This window comes from Plectropomus leopardus, chromosome 9, assembly GCF_008729295.1.
Source record: "Plectropomus leopardus isolate mb chromosome 9, YSFRI_Pleo_2.0, whole genome shotgun sequence".
Lineage (NCBI taxonomy): Eukaryota > Metazoa > Chordata > Actinopteri > Perciformes > Serranidae > Plectropomus > Plectropomus leopardus.
In genome coordinates this window covers 21,175,820-21,190,749 of record NC_056471.1, presented here as the reverse complement: position 1 = coordinate 21,190,749, position 14,930 = coordinate 21,175,820, and the positions used below count along the sequence as shown (strand labels likewise).

At 41.0% G+C, this 14,930-nt stretch overlaps 1 protein-coding gene across 6 annotated transcripts in view; it reads left to right on the top strand.

The window, feature by feature from the left end:
* The window catches only part of dlg3 (discs, large homolog 3 (Drosophila)), a 103,526-nt gene that overhangs the window by 47,962 nt on the left and 40,634 nt on the right, over positions 1 to 14,930 (top strand). For all 6 annotated transcript variants that reach the window (XM_042492724.1, XM_042492727.1, XM_042492725.1 and 3 more), the window contains 2 exons: positions 12,223 to 12,276; positions 12,774 to 12,824. In XM_042492724.1, the coding sequence (XP_042348658.1) occupies positions 12,223 to 12,276; positions 12,774 to 12,824 (105 nt within the window). The remainder of the gene's footprint in view (positions 1 to 12,222; positions 12,277 to 12,773; positions 12,825 to 14,930) is intronic.

The window sequence follows — 14,930 nt, the reverse complement described above, 5'->3', positions numbered from 1 at the left end:
TGTTTAATCCTTTTTTTTCTAAGTGTAAAAAACATCATAATTAGGGGTTATGAGGGGTCATGTTGTACTGTTTTGTCCGTGGGAGCAGTAACTTCCTAGAGTCCCTGCTGGTTGCCTGGCAACTGCTCTCTGCCACATAATCCCTTGTACAGAAAAATGGCAAGTTGTTGTTTTCAAACTTTGGTTTTGTACTGACAAAACAAACAAGACACAACTTTTTAATGTGTGAACTTTAGAGGTGCTGGTAGCCTTTTTTTTTTTTTTGAACGGAGCAAGGCTAGCTGTTTCTTCTTGTTTCCAGTCTTTTCAGACTAACGGCTAACGGTAAGCAAACGGCTGCTGACTGTGATATTCTCTCATTTGACTCTATGAAGCGACTAAGCTGTTTTCTCATAATGTCAAACTATTGCTTCAGTACATTCAGATTTGCTTTGTGATTACACAAAAAATAACCAGCGCAGCAGAACAGTTCCATGTAAAATTCACAGATGCAGCGCAGTGTGCGGATGTGTTTTCTAACCTGTCCGTGAAATGCCTCACCTGGTTATGTCATGACTGTTGCCCCAGCAACACCATCAGCATCTTTACAGCGTCGAACAGCAAACGCTCAACCACAAACAAATCAAAAATAGTAAGATGAATTCAAGTAAATCAAGCCAAAGTATCCTCTCTCTCTATAATGACTCTGCAGCCGCTGAATAATACACCCTTGTTGACTGAGAAAGCAACATGACAGTGGTGAAAAAAGCATCAAAATGGCAGCACTCACAGTTGTGTGTGTGGATTGTGCGCTGTCCCCGGTAGTCAGCGCGGGGATCCAAAACACCAGAGAGGAACAAGCTTAGCAGCTCTCTCAGCTTAGCAACAAGGGGTAGCAACTAGTCAAGAGCTGTGAGGTAACATGCTGCAGTGACCTCTGATGTAGAGGAAGCAGTGGGGGTGGGATTATGTGAAGCATACTGATGACTCTCACACATGACAGGCTTTCCTGCATCGTGGAGCCTCGCCACCACGGCAAAATTGTTAACTTTCACCGTGGCAGTAAGTTTGGTGTTGGCCGTGTGAACCAGAAGACCAGGGAGTGTTTTGAAATAGCAGCAGTAAAAAATGATTGACAGTGGGCAGCTGTCACTCACCCATTAGCAGAAACATTTGAATAAAAATAATAATAATAGTAATAGTAAACATTATATATAAAGCATTTTTTATACAAAGTATTTCACAATCAAAAGGCAACAAAAAGAACAGCAAGACAGACATTAAAAAGAAATGTATAAGTGAAGGTGAAAAGTACAGACCAGTCAGAATATCAAAAATGCAACATTAATGTAACATAATTATTAGAAGAATTACATTAATTAAAAATAAGTCTACATAAATTGGTTTTCAGGTGTTGTTAAAAATGTTCACCAAGCCCACATGCAGCAACGGCTACGCTGGACACATGTTTTTGATCACTAGCTACTGAAAATATAAATGTAAATAACTTTAGCTATAGCTAATATCATTAATACAGTTTTTTCTGTTCCAGGGGAATATGTGCTTTCACGAGCAGGTTTTAGTAATTTTACCATCATGTTATATAGCCTCCTGAAAAAACATCATTTAAAAAAAAAAAAAAACAAATGGCCATTGATCCCCTTAAAAAATCTAACAGTGGAGGATCTGAGCTTGTGAAGGATTATAAAACAACAGTGTTTGCATGTAGGCCGGTCCCAGACCACGAAAAGCTTTAAAAACAAGTTAAAGAACATTAAATTGTGCTCTAAAATAAACTGGGAGCCAGTGGAGTGCAGCTAAAACCGCGATAATATGCTCTCTTCCTGGTTTTGGTGAAAAGTCTAGCTGCACAGTTCTGGGTGAGTAAAAAATTTTCATTTAACTCTTCGGAAGGTCGGTTAATATAACATTATTACAACTTTTTACAGCATCTTTCAGATTTAATTTCAGGAGACCGATGCACAAGCTTGCAAGAGAATAGATCTCAGACATCACTTACAGTGTTGCTTTACATACATGCACAGTACTTCATGGCAAAGAATAATGCTGAATTTGTTGTTTTGGAAATCAGTTAATAAATGAATCTGCAATAATGTAAGTATATATGCCTGTATATCAAAGGTAAAGCACAAACATATAGAGACACTGTCATGTTCAAACCTGATCAATAGCCAGCAGACACATAGGAGGCCTTCTCCTGCACAACACTGTTATGAATATTCGTTACACTAAGTACTTTTCCCTCTGTGGCTGCACTTGTGAAGGTCAAACTAGCCAGCTCTCATTTGGAGCTGCTCAGCATGACAGAGAGGTAAGCCAGAGCATGCTTTTGTAATATTACATAAAGATGAGGAGGGAATGCTGCTGACAGCTGTGACGGGCTATTAATTATGGTTTCATGAGTGTGCGTCTGCCTCGTGTGTGTGTGTGTGCTGTGAGGTTTTGGGAAAGGTGGGCATTACAGTCACAGTGCTCAATCACAGCCATCAAATCAGAAAACTTTGAGCTTTAATGGGGCTATTTTATGGGTGAACTAATTAATTTCCTTGTGGCTGCCTTATTGAAATTTATGCCTGAATTCAGCTGGCGTTGTAGCTGCAGAGAAGGAGCAGTTGACCTTTACCGCTGTGGGATTCTCTTTATTACGTCTCGTTATTTCGCCTTTGTCCCCCCGACAAAGAATGCAACATTAAGGTTTGAGTAAGGCATCTCTTGCTGTCATATGTTCATTCGTCTCAAGCTCCATCCATCTGTCGTTTCTCCTCTCACCTTGCTTCCCTCTTCCCTCCGGCACCGGGGCCACAGCGTGAATGAGATGTTCGGTGCATGGTAATTGAGTAGGTATTGATTGGACTGCAGCGTGGCCTACGAGAGGCCAATGAGAGCCAGGGGATCAGAGCAGCGCCACTGACTGCGTCTCTCATCCCACATTCTGCAGGAAAACATAAATGCAGTACCACTAGAGGCATCAGAAAACCAAGAAACACTACATTTTAGACAAAATCTGTGTTCTCCTATCTGTTGTTAGCTCTGACTTAAGGCCCAGGAAGTGCTTCCTTCAGCATTCGCTGTATCATATGACTGACTGAGGGGGGCTGACTGTCATATTTCACTGCGATGTCACCACTGGAGACTGAGCTGCCATGTCGGTGTGCCTGGCCACAGAGGAACTGATGTGGAAATGTCTGCGATGGAGGAAAGGGTTATTGCCCTGTCAGCATGCCGTCACTGTGTACACGCTCTCGTTCTTCCCCTCCACTCTACCTGCGATGAAGGGGAGGGTTTAAAAATGTAATGCTGACAGGTGAGGAAGAAAACCAGGCTTTAACGTTCCTAAGGTGCGACATTATAGGTTGTTTGCACATGATGTCACATCAACGTAAAGAACTGCAGATGGGGGCCAGGAAGTGATTTCTGCATGGAGATATGTGATGATGGCAAAAAAGGAAAAGTTGTTTGCTGTTTCAAAAGTAGTAACATAAAAAGGCGAGAAGTTTAAAATAGTCGCAGAGAAACAGGGGCAGACATGGATGAAAAAAAACCTCTGTCTAAAGTCTGGAAGAGAGGAGTCAGACAACACTGTTGCATGTTCTATATGTCAAGTTTTTAGCGGTGTTTGTGAACACCTCTGAGGATGGTTGACCTAACAGAACAAGGTAGAAATATTAGCTGCAGTTAGCCATCTAGCGCATAGCCTGATACTAGTGCTGCATCCATCCATGTAAAGTTACTGTACAGTTGAAAATAATATAAAAAGACCATGATTCTCAAACATAAGCAAAAACAAGTCGTCAGTCATTAATGCTGCTTTCGATTCAGCGTTGTTGACCCAGCCACACACAAGAAAGTTATAAGCCTCGAGACTCTTGTATGCATTCATTTGGCTAGCCGTGTAGTAGGAGGTCTGCACGAGTAAGTCATTTGTGATATCGATTCCGTCGACGCAAATTGGTCAACCCGTGGGAAAAATCACTTTTCTGTAAAGTGTAGGGATCATATCAAATGTGTCTGATCTAAGGCTTGTAGCATATACACCTTCCACCATCCTTTCCCAATGATTCCCATCCATTTTTCCTCCACCTCCATATGGTTCAAAACAACACAACACAATATACAGTACATAGATAATATTTGTTCCTTATTTTGACACCTGTTTTTAATCGGCTAGTTTAATTTCTTATATCAACCAACACCAGTTGTTGCCAGAGACATGTCAAGATCAAGGTTAATTTTTTCCTGATTTGTCTGTCTGAAGAAATGCTAAATGCCCGTCTAAACAGAATGTTTAGACGGGCTTTGACAAAAGAGTCCAATATTTGCTTCAGTGACTGTGTGACTAAGGAAATGGTCATGATCTGTACACTTATTGACTTTTCAGCAGCCTACTAAACTAGCTTAGCATAAAGCCTGAAAACAAGGGAAAACAGCCAGCTTTGCTTTGTTCAAATGTAACAAAATCCTCCTGTTAGACAAAAAAATATTGTTTTGACGCTTCATTTTTTGTATAGATCCAACAAACAAGATGTATAGTGTTAATTTGAAAAAGTTGCTGGTAGGTAGATTTTATTACCTGTAGACTAGTATCACATACAGACGTTTCTCCAGCACTGTGCCAGCATCTGGCTAAATCCATTTTACATCCACACTAAGGGGGGGAAAAACACTCTGGGTTGTTTGTAAATATTTAAACCAATCACAATCGTCTTGGGAAGCCCTAAGCCCATGATGCAGTGACAGTACCCATGCAGCATAGTATTGGGAGTGAACATTTGGTGGAGCATATGCACGGTGAGAGGCACGCCTTGTCTTTAAAATGGCTAAATCCCCATAAAAGAAATTGCCACTTAAAAGATTAAAAGATGTTTAACTTTTCAGGTTGCAAGCTTGAAGGTTATTGTTGTTTTATGAACAACACTAAAATGAAGTGTGGAGACAGGTCTGGCTATGCAAGACTAGTTTCACATAGTAACATAGAATAATGAAGTCTCACACCCACAGTCTACATCCTGTTAGTCAGACCACCTTCAGACAGAGCTAAGCTAGTTTTTTTCCCCCATGCTTCCAAATATTTTGCTAAGCTAAATTGGTGGACTGCTGCTGGTAGCTTCATACTTACCGTACAGATGTGAAAGTGATATCAATCTTCTCATCTAACCCTTGGCATGAAAGCAAATAAGCGTATTTCCCAAAATGTCAAAATCCTTTAACCTAGATGATTTAGAGTATTTCTGCCTGACAGACCATGTGCTATTAAAAACAGCATAGTCCGATCAAAAATGCCTGTGAGCTTATGCTTTCATGTGTCATATACGTAATAGAGATGTTTGATATTAGTTCAGATCTCTCCACCTGACTCCATTGCAGCCGAAACGTCATTTTTAAACCCATGACGTATGGATTTGTGTGTGTGTGTGTGTGTGTGTGTGTGTGTGTGTGTAGGCAGCACTGATGGCAGTCAAGCACACTCAGCCCATGGCCAGGCATGTGTGAGCACAGAGCCGCATAAACCTGCAGTGAGAGCCCTGATAGGTGAAGCAGGGGGGAGGCGGCTAAGCGGGCTCGCCGGCCAATACCGTGCAAGCACTGGTTACCATGGGAACACATTGATTATTTAACAATTTGGACGAAGCCTGCGCCCCACACTTGCCAAGGTTCAGTGGGAGTCTTTGTGGCTTTACTGTCCCGAGGGTCTGCAGCCAAGCGAGTGCTGTGTGGTGCAATGCCACCGGGACATGATACGCATCCACCGTGATGCTGAGAGACAAGAGACAGACACACTCAATCTCAACTGACAGAAGAGCAAGATGATAGATTGATGAATAAGAAGCTATGATGAACAGATGGGTGGAAGAAACGAGGGAGTGAGAGGAAGAAAGCACTTTAGCGAGTGGATTTTCTCCACTCCTGGCGGTCAGTTGGGACTTGATGTAATGATCTCATGCTGGGGGAGCAGTCTGGACTCATTGTCACGGTGTGTACGTGAGGCCTCTGTCTCTGGTATGCTTACTTGCTTCCATGTCTTAGTCTTTGTATACACATGGCTATAGACTGCCAAAACTACTGTAACCCTGAACGCTGAATTGGCAGATGTAAAAAACTGTGAAAACAGCTTTTGATTATTGAATTAAAAGGAATTAAAGCGCATGGTAAAACATTGTATGGTAATCACAACCAGATATGGTTCTCTTCTGCTCGGGCTGTGCAATGTTTAAACTACTACTTTACCAGTACCAATATAAGTACCCTTAAAGTCATACTGATACCAATAGAGTACTGCATTTGATACCCTTTTTTTTTGTTACTCTATATCATACCCATCATGTGATTGGAGGCATTTAATTCTGCACAATGCCACCAGATGCCATGGGCGTGTAGTATAGCTATATTTTGTTTTGGTGGCATCTTGGCACGCTGACCTTCCAACTTCGTTAAATACATCACACTAAACTTCACCACACCACAGACTGTGTGAGTTGTAGCTGGCGTGGTAGTCGGACAATCACACAAATAGTCTTTTGAAAGCAGGTATCGTCTGTTTGGAGGAGTTTCAACACTACTTTGTACTGAGTTTTTTCAGTCGATACCTTGTGTTTTGTCTTTCTGAATTCTGACCGCAGTGCAGGAGCTCTCAGTGAGTTTTCCTCTGCAGCAGTTTGTTACTGCTGGAGTGGATAATTTATCTGTTGATCCATTCACAGCTGATCAGATCACATCAATGGATGACAGGAGCAACTGTTTGTAAGTAAATACACATTTAGACCCAGCAGACTGAATGGTTAAGTTTAATCTTTAATGTGCTTGACGTTCTGTCCCAAGTGCACTATAAGTGACCCAATGTTGTATATACTCCAATAGTGCTCTTAATGAACAGTCCAGCTCCAAAAATCTATTAGTGGCAACGGATAGAAACGGAAACCCTCGAGCTTAAATATCTAGCCCTAATTCCTTCCATGTCTGTCAGTCCACATATGTACTAAAGAGAACTGGTTTAAAATCTTTTGGTTGTTAATGCCACATACACCTGGCATTAACATGCTATCTGTATCGGGATAAGGACAAACACTTAAATTCGCCATACCATCCATACATCCTGACCACATCATTAAGAAAAAAGTTACACCCAGCAAGTTGAAAGGTGACCTTTCGTCTCCTCTTCCTGAGACTTTCAAAAAACCTGGTAAAAGCTACAAGTGTAAGTAATAGCTAGCAGGTCCTCCCTTCACACCAAAAATGTGATGAATGGCATTGCTTTCTGTTACCCGGTTCGGCAAACAGCTCTGCCTAACTTATTTGGGTGTTGACATCCAATCACATGCCGGCATATTGGAGATCATGAGAATGATTATTACCAGGTGAAAATACAAAGGCCTGTGGACTGTATGGCATTATCCAGATGATATATATAGAGACAGATCGCATGTTAATACCAGGTGTAAATAAGGCCGTCTCAGTCTTTGAAGGCTGGTCTAAGTCAAGCGACACATCTCCCAAGACAAATCTCCCAAGTTTTTCAAGTCCCTTATTTCCGATCATTATAGTAATTGAATATTTTCAAAGCTGATAATGGTGTGTCTACTCAGCAAAGACCTTGTCCTTTCAATGCAAAAGGTGGTTATGTGTGGTTATGTTAAGGCACAAAAACATCTTGGTTAATAAAAGATCATGATAGCTTAAAATACCTGGTTTTGGTGGAACAATCATGGCTGAAGAACCTGCTGATTTCTTGCTAAAAGCAAATGTTCTTGGCGCTTTTCAGTTGTCTGCAGTGGTGTTGTCATGATACTGGAATTACTAATGTCACTTCAATATTTCAATACAATAAATTACTGATAAACATTAATATTCAATATGATTTTCAATGCCACAGGGAAAAAAAGGACATTGAATTGAGGGCACACAATTGAACATTTTTATTAAAAGATAAATATAACACGTTTTTAACTTGACCGCAATGACTTTTCTCTTCTCAGTTAGTAGCAGAGAACAGCAGAATGACTATAATATAAACATTAACAATCAGAGATAGCGAGAAAGCAAAGCTGAATCCGGTGTGTCTATGTTGCAGAAAATGAGTATCAAAACAGTAATGTATGTAAGGATAAAGTCATATTTTTGACAACACTAGTCAGCATCTTGGCAGTCATCTCGCCTAGTTGTTATGCCAGTCATGAACCCCTGAGCCCCCTATGACAAAGTCAGCTCATAAATAGAACTACGTCACTTATGAAATTTTGATGTAATGCGTTTAAAGCATACAAATGTAACCTCTGTGGTTTGCAGAAACGTGCAATGCCAACATTTTCTTTTGGCAACTGGGCAGGGTCTAATCACTGAAATGCCCTGCTGTGTGGCTGTCTTTGTCTTACTTATTCTTGGTTGTTCTGGGTTTTTACCATGTCAAATCCTCATTTTTGGAAACTTAAGTCTGACTCAAGTCTCCGGCTCTGGCACTGTACTACATCTGCAACCTTTTTTTTTTTTTTTTTTTACTGCCTCACCTATTGAATCTCTTCAAGTCTGACCCACATTCACCTGCAACACACTGACAGACATTCCCGTCCCCTCCTGGGTTGACATCAAACTATAATCGGCTGCTTTTGTCTTCACCTCTGTGATCTTCAACCTGCCTCCCATGGTAGAAAAATTCAGATACTGTAAATCAGTGTTTGTCCCTTGTATGTCCTCTGAAGGCCCGTTAGCAGGTTAGCATAGAGGTAAAACAGGTTACCATCAGTCCCAAGGAGGGAGGGGTAATCCAGCCTAATCCGAGTTACCTGGATAAATTGCTAAATGTTAAACAAACTCATGTTGAGATTACTCATGTTGAGATTATCTTCCATTATTCCTTTTTGTTTGCTTGTTGTGTGAGATTCAGATAGCGGGATTATGCCGCAATCCCAGGCCAGGATAATACTGCTGTTTTCTACCACTGATGGATTTATTGTCTTTCAGATGGACTTGTAGGTTCAGTGATCCCACTGGATGACATCGGTCTACGATGATACTTGCGATAAGGCATTATACTGTAACAGGTGTGTTTCGTCACATGTAGTCTTGTGGATTCAGGAGCTCAGTCTCTCTGTCACTGAGGGACAAAAGTAGCCATGTATTCCCCGGTGTTGCCCTCAGGCTGTGTTTCATCACATCTTGCTGTATGTGCTTTGGTTTCATTCACAATCGACTGTCACTAACACGGCTGCTGTTGACTTTGCACTCATAATTTTACAATTAAACCCTCTGCTGGATATAGGGCATTTGTGTCGAGATTTGGGGTCTGCAATAAAGGGAGGGAAAAAGTGCAACGCATTCATGAGAAATGTGCAAACACAAGCACAGACGCGAGCATCTGTTAGCCCATATGCAGATTACAACGGAGGCCTGATTGTGCTGACTGGGAGGGAGGGGAGGGAGGGAGGGGAGGGGTTGCAGCCACAGCTGTCCAGAGTCATAGCACATCACCACCAAGTGGAGCGGGTCAAATATACAGCTCCTGTTTATCTGGAGAGCAACCCTCATTACCAGGGAACTCAGTCAATGATATGTGTGGAGAATTGGAGAAAATGATATGACGCCTGCACACAGCTTGTGAGGTGATGAACGACTTTGATCAAAGGATGAGATCTTTTTAAGGGCTTGTTTCAAGCTTCTGCCTTTTGTTGCCGCCTCATGCTACTGGATTGTAAACCCTTTAGTGACTTTTAAATACTGCTCAAGCTGTGATTCAAAGAGTTGAAAGTAAACTATTGATGGAACAAGGAGAGGTTGGTTGAATAAGAGAGTTTGGGTTGGGTCATATCTGACGTTAATTTGCCAACCGTAAGAGTTTTTGCCATACGCTTTATATTGTGGATGCTAACCCTATAAAGATATAATATGCAGGAATTGTTGGTTACTGGTTGAAAACACACTTGCCGACCTCAGATTCACATTCTTTTTGGAACATGCTTTGTCCATTAGGCATTTTGCCTCTCTCTATTTGCAATTTTCTGCTCAGTCTCCACAATTTTATTACCTTCCTACTGTATGTGCTGCCTACGGTCTGTCACTTGGTTGCTACCTTTTTATAAAGTTCTGATCTCACCTGCACGCTGTGAAGGAACATCCTAATCACTGCAAAATAAGAATATATGCATGTAGAGGGCAGAGTCTCTGAAGATAAGTGCACCGTCACACACTTCTAGTCGGTCATAAGTGGTGATTGAGAGGGACTACTTTTGCATGAGTCTGTACTTTTTTTTTAAAGGAAAATCCTGCATAATATACCTTTAATATCTCTGGATATATTATAACATTATGTGAAATTCTGTTATTCCCATACCTTAACTAACCCCAAATAATATTGAATATATAATTATTACAATATAATATTATATTGATTTTTTGTCAGTCTTTCACAGATTTTATTGCAGGCAATTCTGCAATATACAAGAAAAATAGCACAACTGTTAATAAGTAGTCATAAGTAGTATGTGGTGAATCAGGAGGAAGATCACAATCAGCTCCGGGGATACGGGGAGTATCTGCATATGCAGAGGCAGAGCTGAGAGGGCTTTGTGGGGGAGGTGTGGGGTAAGATAGGCAGCTAGTGATTTTCTCCTCAGTGGCGTACCTTAGGAAGTGTAAGGTCCCCGAGCAGCGCCGTCAGCATCCCCTCACCCACACAGCTCAATCAAATCAATAAAAAGTAGACAGCCAGTGTGCTGAACTAGAGGACGGCCATCAAGCTGCTCCTAAACCGAACAGTGTCTCCTCCTTCACTCTTTTGATTCTCTGTTTCCACTCCGGCAACTTTTTTCTCTCAGCTTCTTTGGTGGCTCTGCAGGCCTCAAATGGAAAAAGAAACACCAGGTGGCACAATAGAGCTGAAGTGGAAAGTTAACTGAACTGTGAAACCTAATTTGTAGCACTTGTGATTGGGTTCAACTGAGTTTTAAAGGCTGATACTGGTACTATGTATCAATATTGCCAATATTCATGTGACCTTTTTCAAGTGTGATCAGTGTTTTCAATAAAAAAGTGTTCATGACACAGTGGGGAGTAAAATTTGGGTTAAAGAAAATTCATCTGGAATCCACAATAATTATGTTATTGAGTTGACAACCTTATGATGACCTTATGAATGGAAGAAGAAAGCCTGGAATATTTTCGCCTGGAATTCATAACTCTTGTTATTATTATTGATGGATCTAGTTATAATTTTTGTTAAACTGTTTTTTTTTTAAGAAAACAGTGACACAATTCAACACAATTTCTCAGAATCCAATGTGATGTTCTTAAATGTCTTAATTTGTCCAAACAGCAGACCAGAGATATTAAATTTACAAGGATACAAAACAGAAATGAACAGAGATTTTTAGAAGCTAAATTCACCAACTGTTTTGCCCTTTTTTTTTTTTTAGAAATGACTTTAATGAAAAATCAATTATCATAATTGTTCATTAGTTTTCTGTCAGTTGACTTGTGATTTTTTGGCTTATTGTTTCACTTATGTTTGCCAGAATAACACATTGATTCCACATTAAACAGATATTTAACACATAGCTGTGGCTGCAGCTAATGATCATTTTTTCATTTTTGTTAGTGGATTAACTGCTGAGCCTTTAACAAAGGTATTAAGCATAGAAAAAGCTTATATCTGAGACATAGGAGACAGTTAATGTTTAGTTGCCTTGCTTTAGAAATTACTTGGATTGTCAAAATTGTTGAATAATTATCTGTCAACTGTCTGTAATTAATCAAATCATTTCAGCATTACACATACAAAATAATACAAAATAAACCTGACCCCTAAATTATTCTTTAAAATTAGATAATTTTGAATTCTTTGTTCTTTCATGTTACTGAATGGTTGTTTTGTATGTAATACTACACGGCGTTACGTCTGTGTGTGAATTGGAAGTGAAAAGGATGTGTGGGATAAACGTATTGTCCCAACGGCTTGAACCACACGGCGGTTTCTTTTATGAGGTGACCGCAGGATATCCGGCTGTGGCGGTTAATAAGCAGCGGTCTCTCTGCCCCAGTCCTCATTCTCAGTCCTCACACCTTGCCAACATCCCCACCTACACACACAAACACACAGCCTCATCCCCAAGGAGATTCACCGACTGTTCCCATGGCATCCGTTCACTTTGCTCCCAAGTGATAGTGTGTGTACCGCATTACGTCTGCGTGCTGCCAGCCTCACACACTGAGATAATGTGTATCTCTTCATATTCACAGGCCAACCCTCCCCCCATCATCGTCAACGCAGACTCACTAGATGCAGGCCCTTATGTAAGTATCTGTTCTCTCTCTCTCTGTACAGTATATATCTCCCTCATTCACACTCCCTCTGTGTCGGCGCATGAGCGTGTGTGTGTGTGTGCGTGGATGAAAAGGCCTCCTCCTGTTATCAACATGCTGTTTGCCATGTGGACCAACATCCATTATCCTATTGACCCTGCCTGTTTGTGGTGAATGCACATTCTGCAGTTGCATGTTTAGTGTCACGGTGCATGCATTTAGGAAAGCGAGTCACTTTTGATTGCAACAAATCAGAAATTCACGCTGGTATTTTTAGTGTGTTAAACAATCTGGTGAATTTATCTTCTGTATATTTTATCAATAATCCGATTCTCCACGCTTCTCTTTGTGTTCAGCCTGTACATAAGTCCACTCATATGGTGAAGGATTTCGCTGAAACATTTGCATGCTTTATTTGTTCATGACTATGTTTTTAGAAAAGGGCAGGCTCAGTGATGAAACTAACCATTTCGCTTTTATTCTGACAGGTAAATGGCAGTGATGGGATGTATAAATACGAAGAGATCATCTTAGAGAGGGTGAGTGTCACCATTTCTTTCCACAATTTCCACACTCCTCTTTATTTTCTGCATGATGGATGGATGTCTCCCCACTAGGTGGTAGTAAGCAGCCCAATCTTTGCTCATTGAGCTTAAAGACCATAAAGAAGAAACGTAATCTCAGTGCATTCAGGAGAGTCATAAGCACTGCTGTGTGTTAGTGAAGTTACAGCTGTTACATCACTGCGGTAAGAATGTCTCATGTGAGTATAAGAGCAAAATAACGCCAGCGAGGCACCGCTTTTTACATAATCCTGATGCACATGTCATCAGCAGACGCCAGAAATGTAAAGTACTCTCCTGTTCAATTGTTCAGCAGGCACTGCTGCACTTGTCAGCGGCGGTTCAGCTTGTAGTGGCAGAGCTATATGCTTCTGCTCTCATTATTCCACCCACATATAGATGCACCTCCAATCCCACGACAGATGCACACTACCTCTCTGGCCCTTCCACTCTAAGTGGCATTTCTGCATGCAGAAAGCTTAAATAAGCTATGCAAAGTCACACTTTAAAAGGTCTGTGGGTGTGTAACATTTGGTGGTAAGGCCCAGTGTACTTCTCTCAGCTCCAGAGCAGCACACTGGGAGGCCTCAGCCTCCCTCTGTCCTAATTTGTTGCGACTGTTGCTCATTAATTATAGAAAATAATAAAGTGAAGTCTTTTCTCAGCTGTCTTGTTTGCTGCCTGTCTCTGTGGCCACGGCTGTCAGATGCAGCAGTGCGCTTTGACCCGCAGGATCCAAATGGGTCCTCTGTCATTTCATGGACAGGAGAGACGGGAGGTGGTAGTGTCTATCTCCTGCAGAGAGTTAGCTCTGTATCATGCAATAGAAATGACACTTCTAAATTACTCTTTACTTAAAATAAGGGATCTCCAACCTTTTTCAGGGTAAGGACCCCTTAGCTGAAAGAGAGACAGAGCAGGAACCCCCTACTACAAATACTGTATTAGACTGAGTTGCATATTAAACTATTGAAATAGTTATTTGAGATTCACATATTTATACGCCATGGTTGTTTCCAATGTGTAAAGTATTTTAGATTCTCTTGTTCACAAGAATGTCCATACACTTGGAATAATAATACAACCAACCAACCAAATATATTTTTATTGGTACGTAACTGTCAGCTTACTGGTTAGCCTCGCTGATCCAGAGACCTGGATACAGCATCTGTAGCGGCGGCCCATTCATTCCCATGAGAGTTGCTCAGACGCACATGAAGCCAAAAAAGCTTGATTTTCACGGTATGGGATTACCCAAATGATTGCTTCAGCATCATTGGGCCCATAGAGCAGGCGCGCTAGGCGAACTGATCAGCACTGCTTTAGTGCTCCGCTAATCTGACTAGGGATAAAATCATTTCATGTTGCAGCTTGTCTAAACTTAACAAATGTTAGTTCAAATAGATTAAATTCTGATAGTGAAACGAATCATTTTGTGGGGCTTGTGATGCTCAAAGAAATTCTCCATTGATTTACAAAAGTCTTGTTCCCAGTGGAAGTCAATGGGAAAAAGTCTTTTTGGCTCAATGGCCCAGAGAGTTGTAATTCCTCTGCTTGGCCACTATGAAAATTTGCTTAAGAGCCTGGCGCACTTCCTGAGGCCCGCACAGTGATTTAACACTAACATGACTGCACAAGTATTTAAGGGCCTAACATCAATGTTGTGTACTGTAAACTAGTTATTTGTTCGTTTGCTTGTTTTTATGGAAAGGCCAATTTATCTTTGCTGATAATATGTTGGATTCATGTTCATTTGTATTTTCAGGCATTTTTTAATTTTAAAAAATAGAAGATGACTGTTGAAGACTCAGGCTTTAGATCATAAAACCACTTTTCTGTGGACAAACACTGATGATCTCTGTGGCATAATGGAGCAAGCGTGACATTTTGAATGAAGTGCCTCTTCTAATGAAATACATGGCATTATCATGTGTCACATGCAAGGACACACACACACACACACACACACACACACACATACACATACATGCATTCATAAAAACTCACATTAGATGAGCCTGGAGAAATCCCCGGAGCAGTTTGCATGAGATACCACGACTTGAAAGCCACATTGCTCTTACC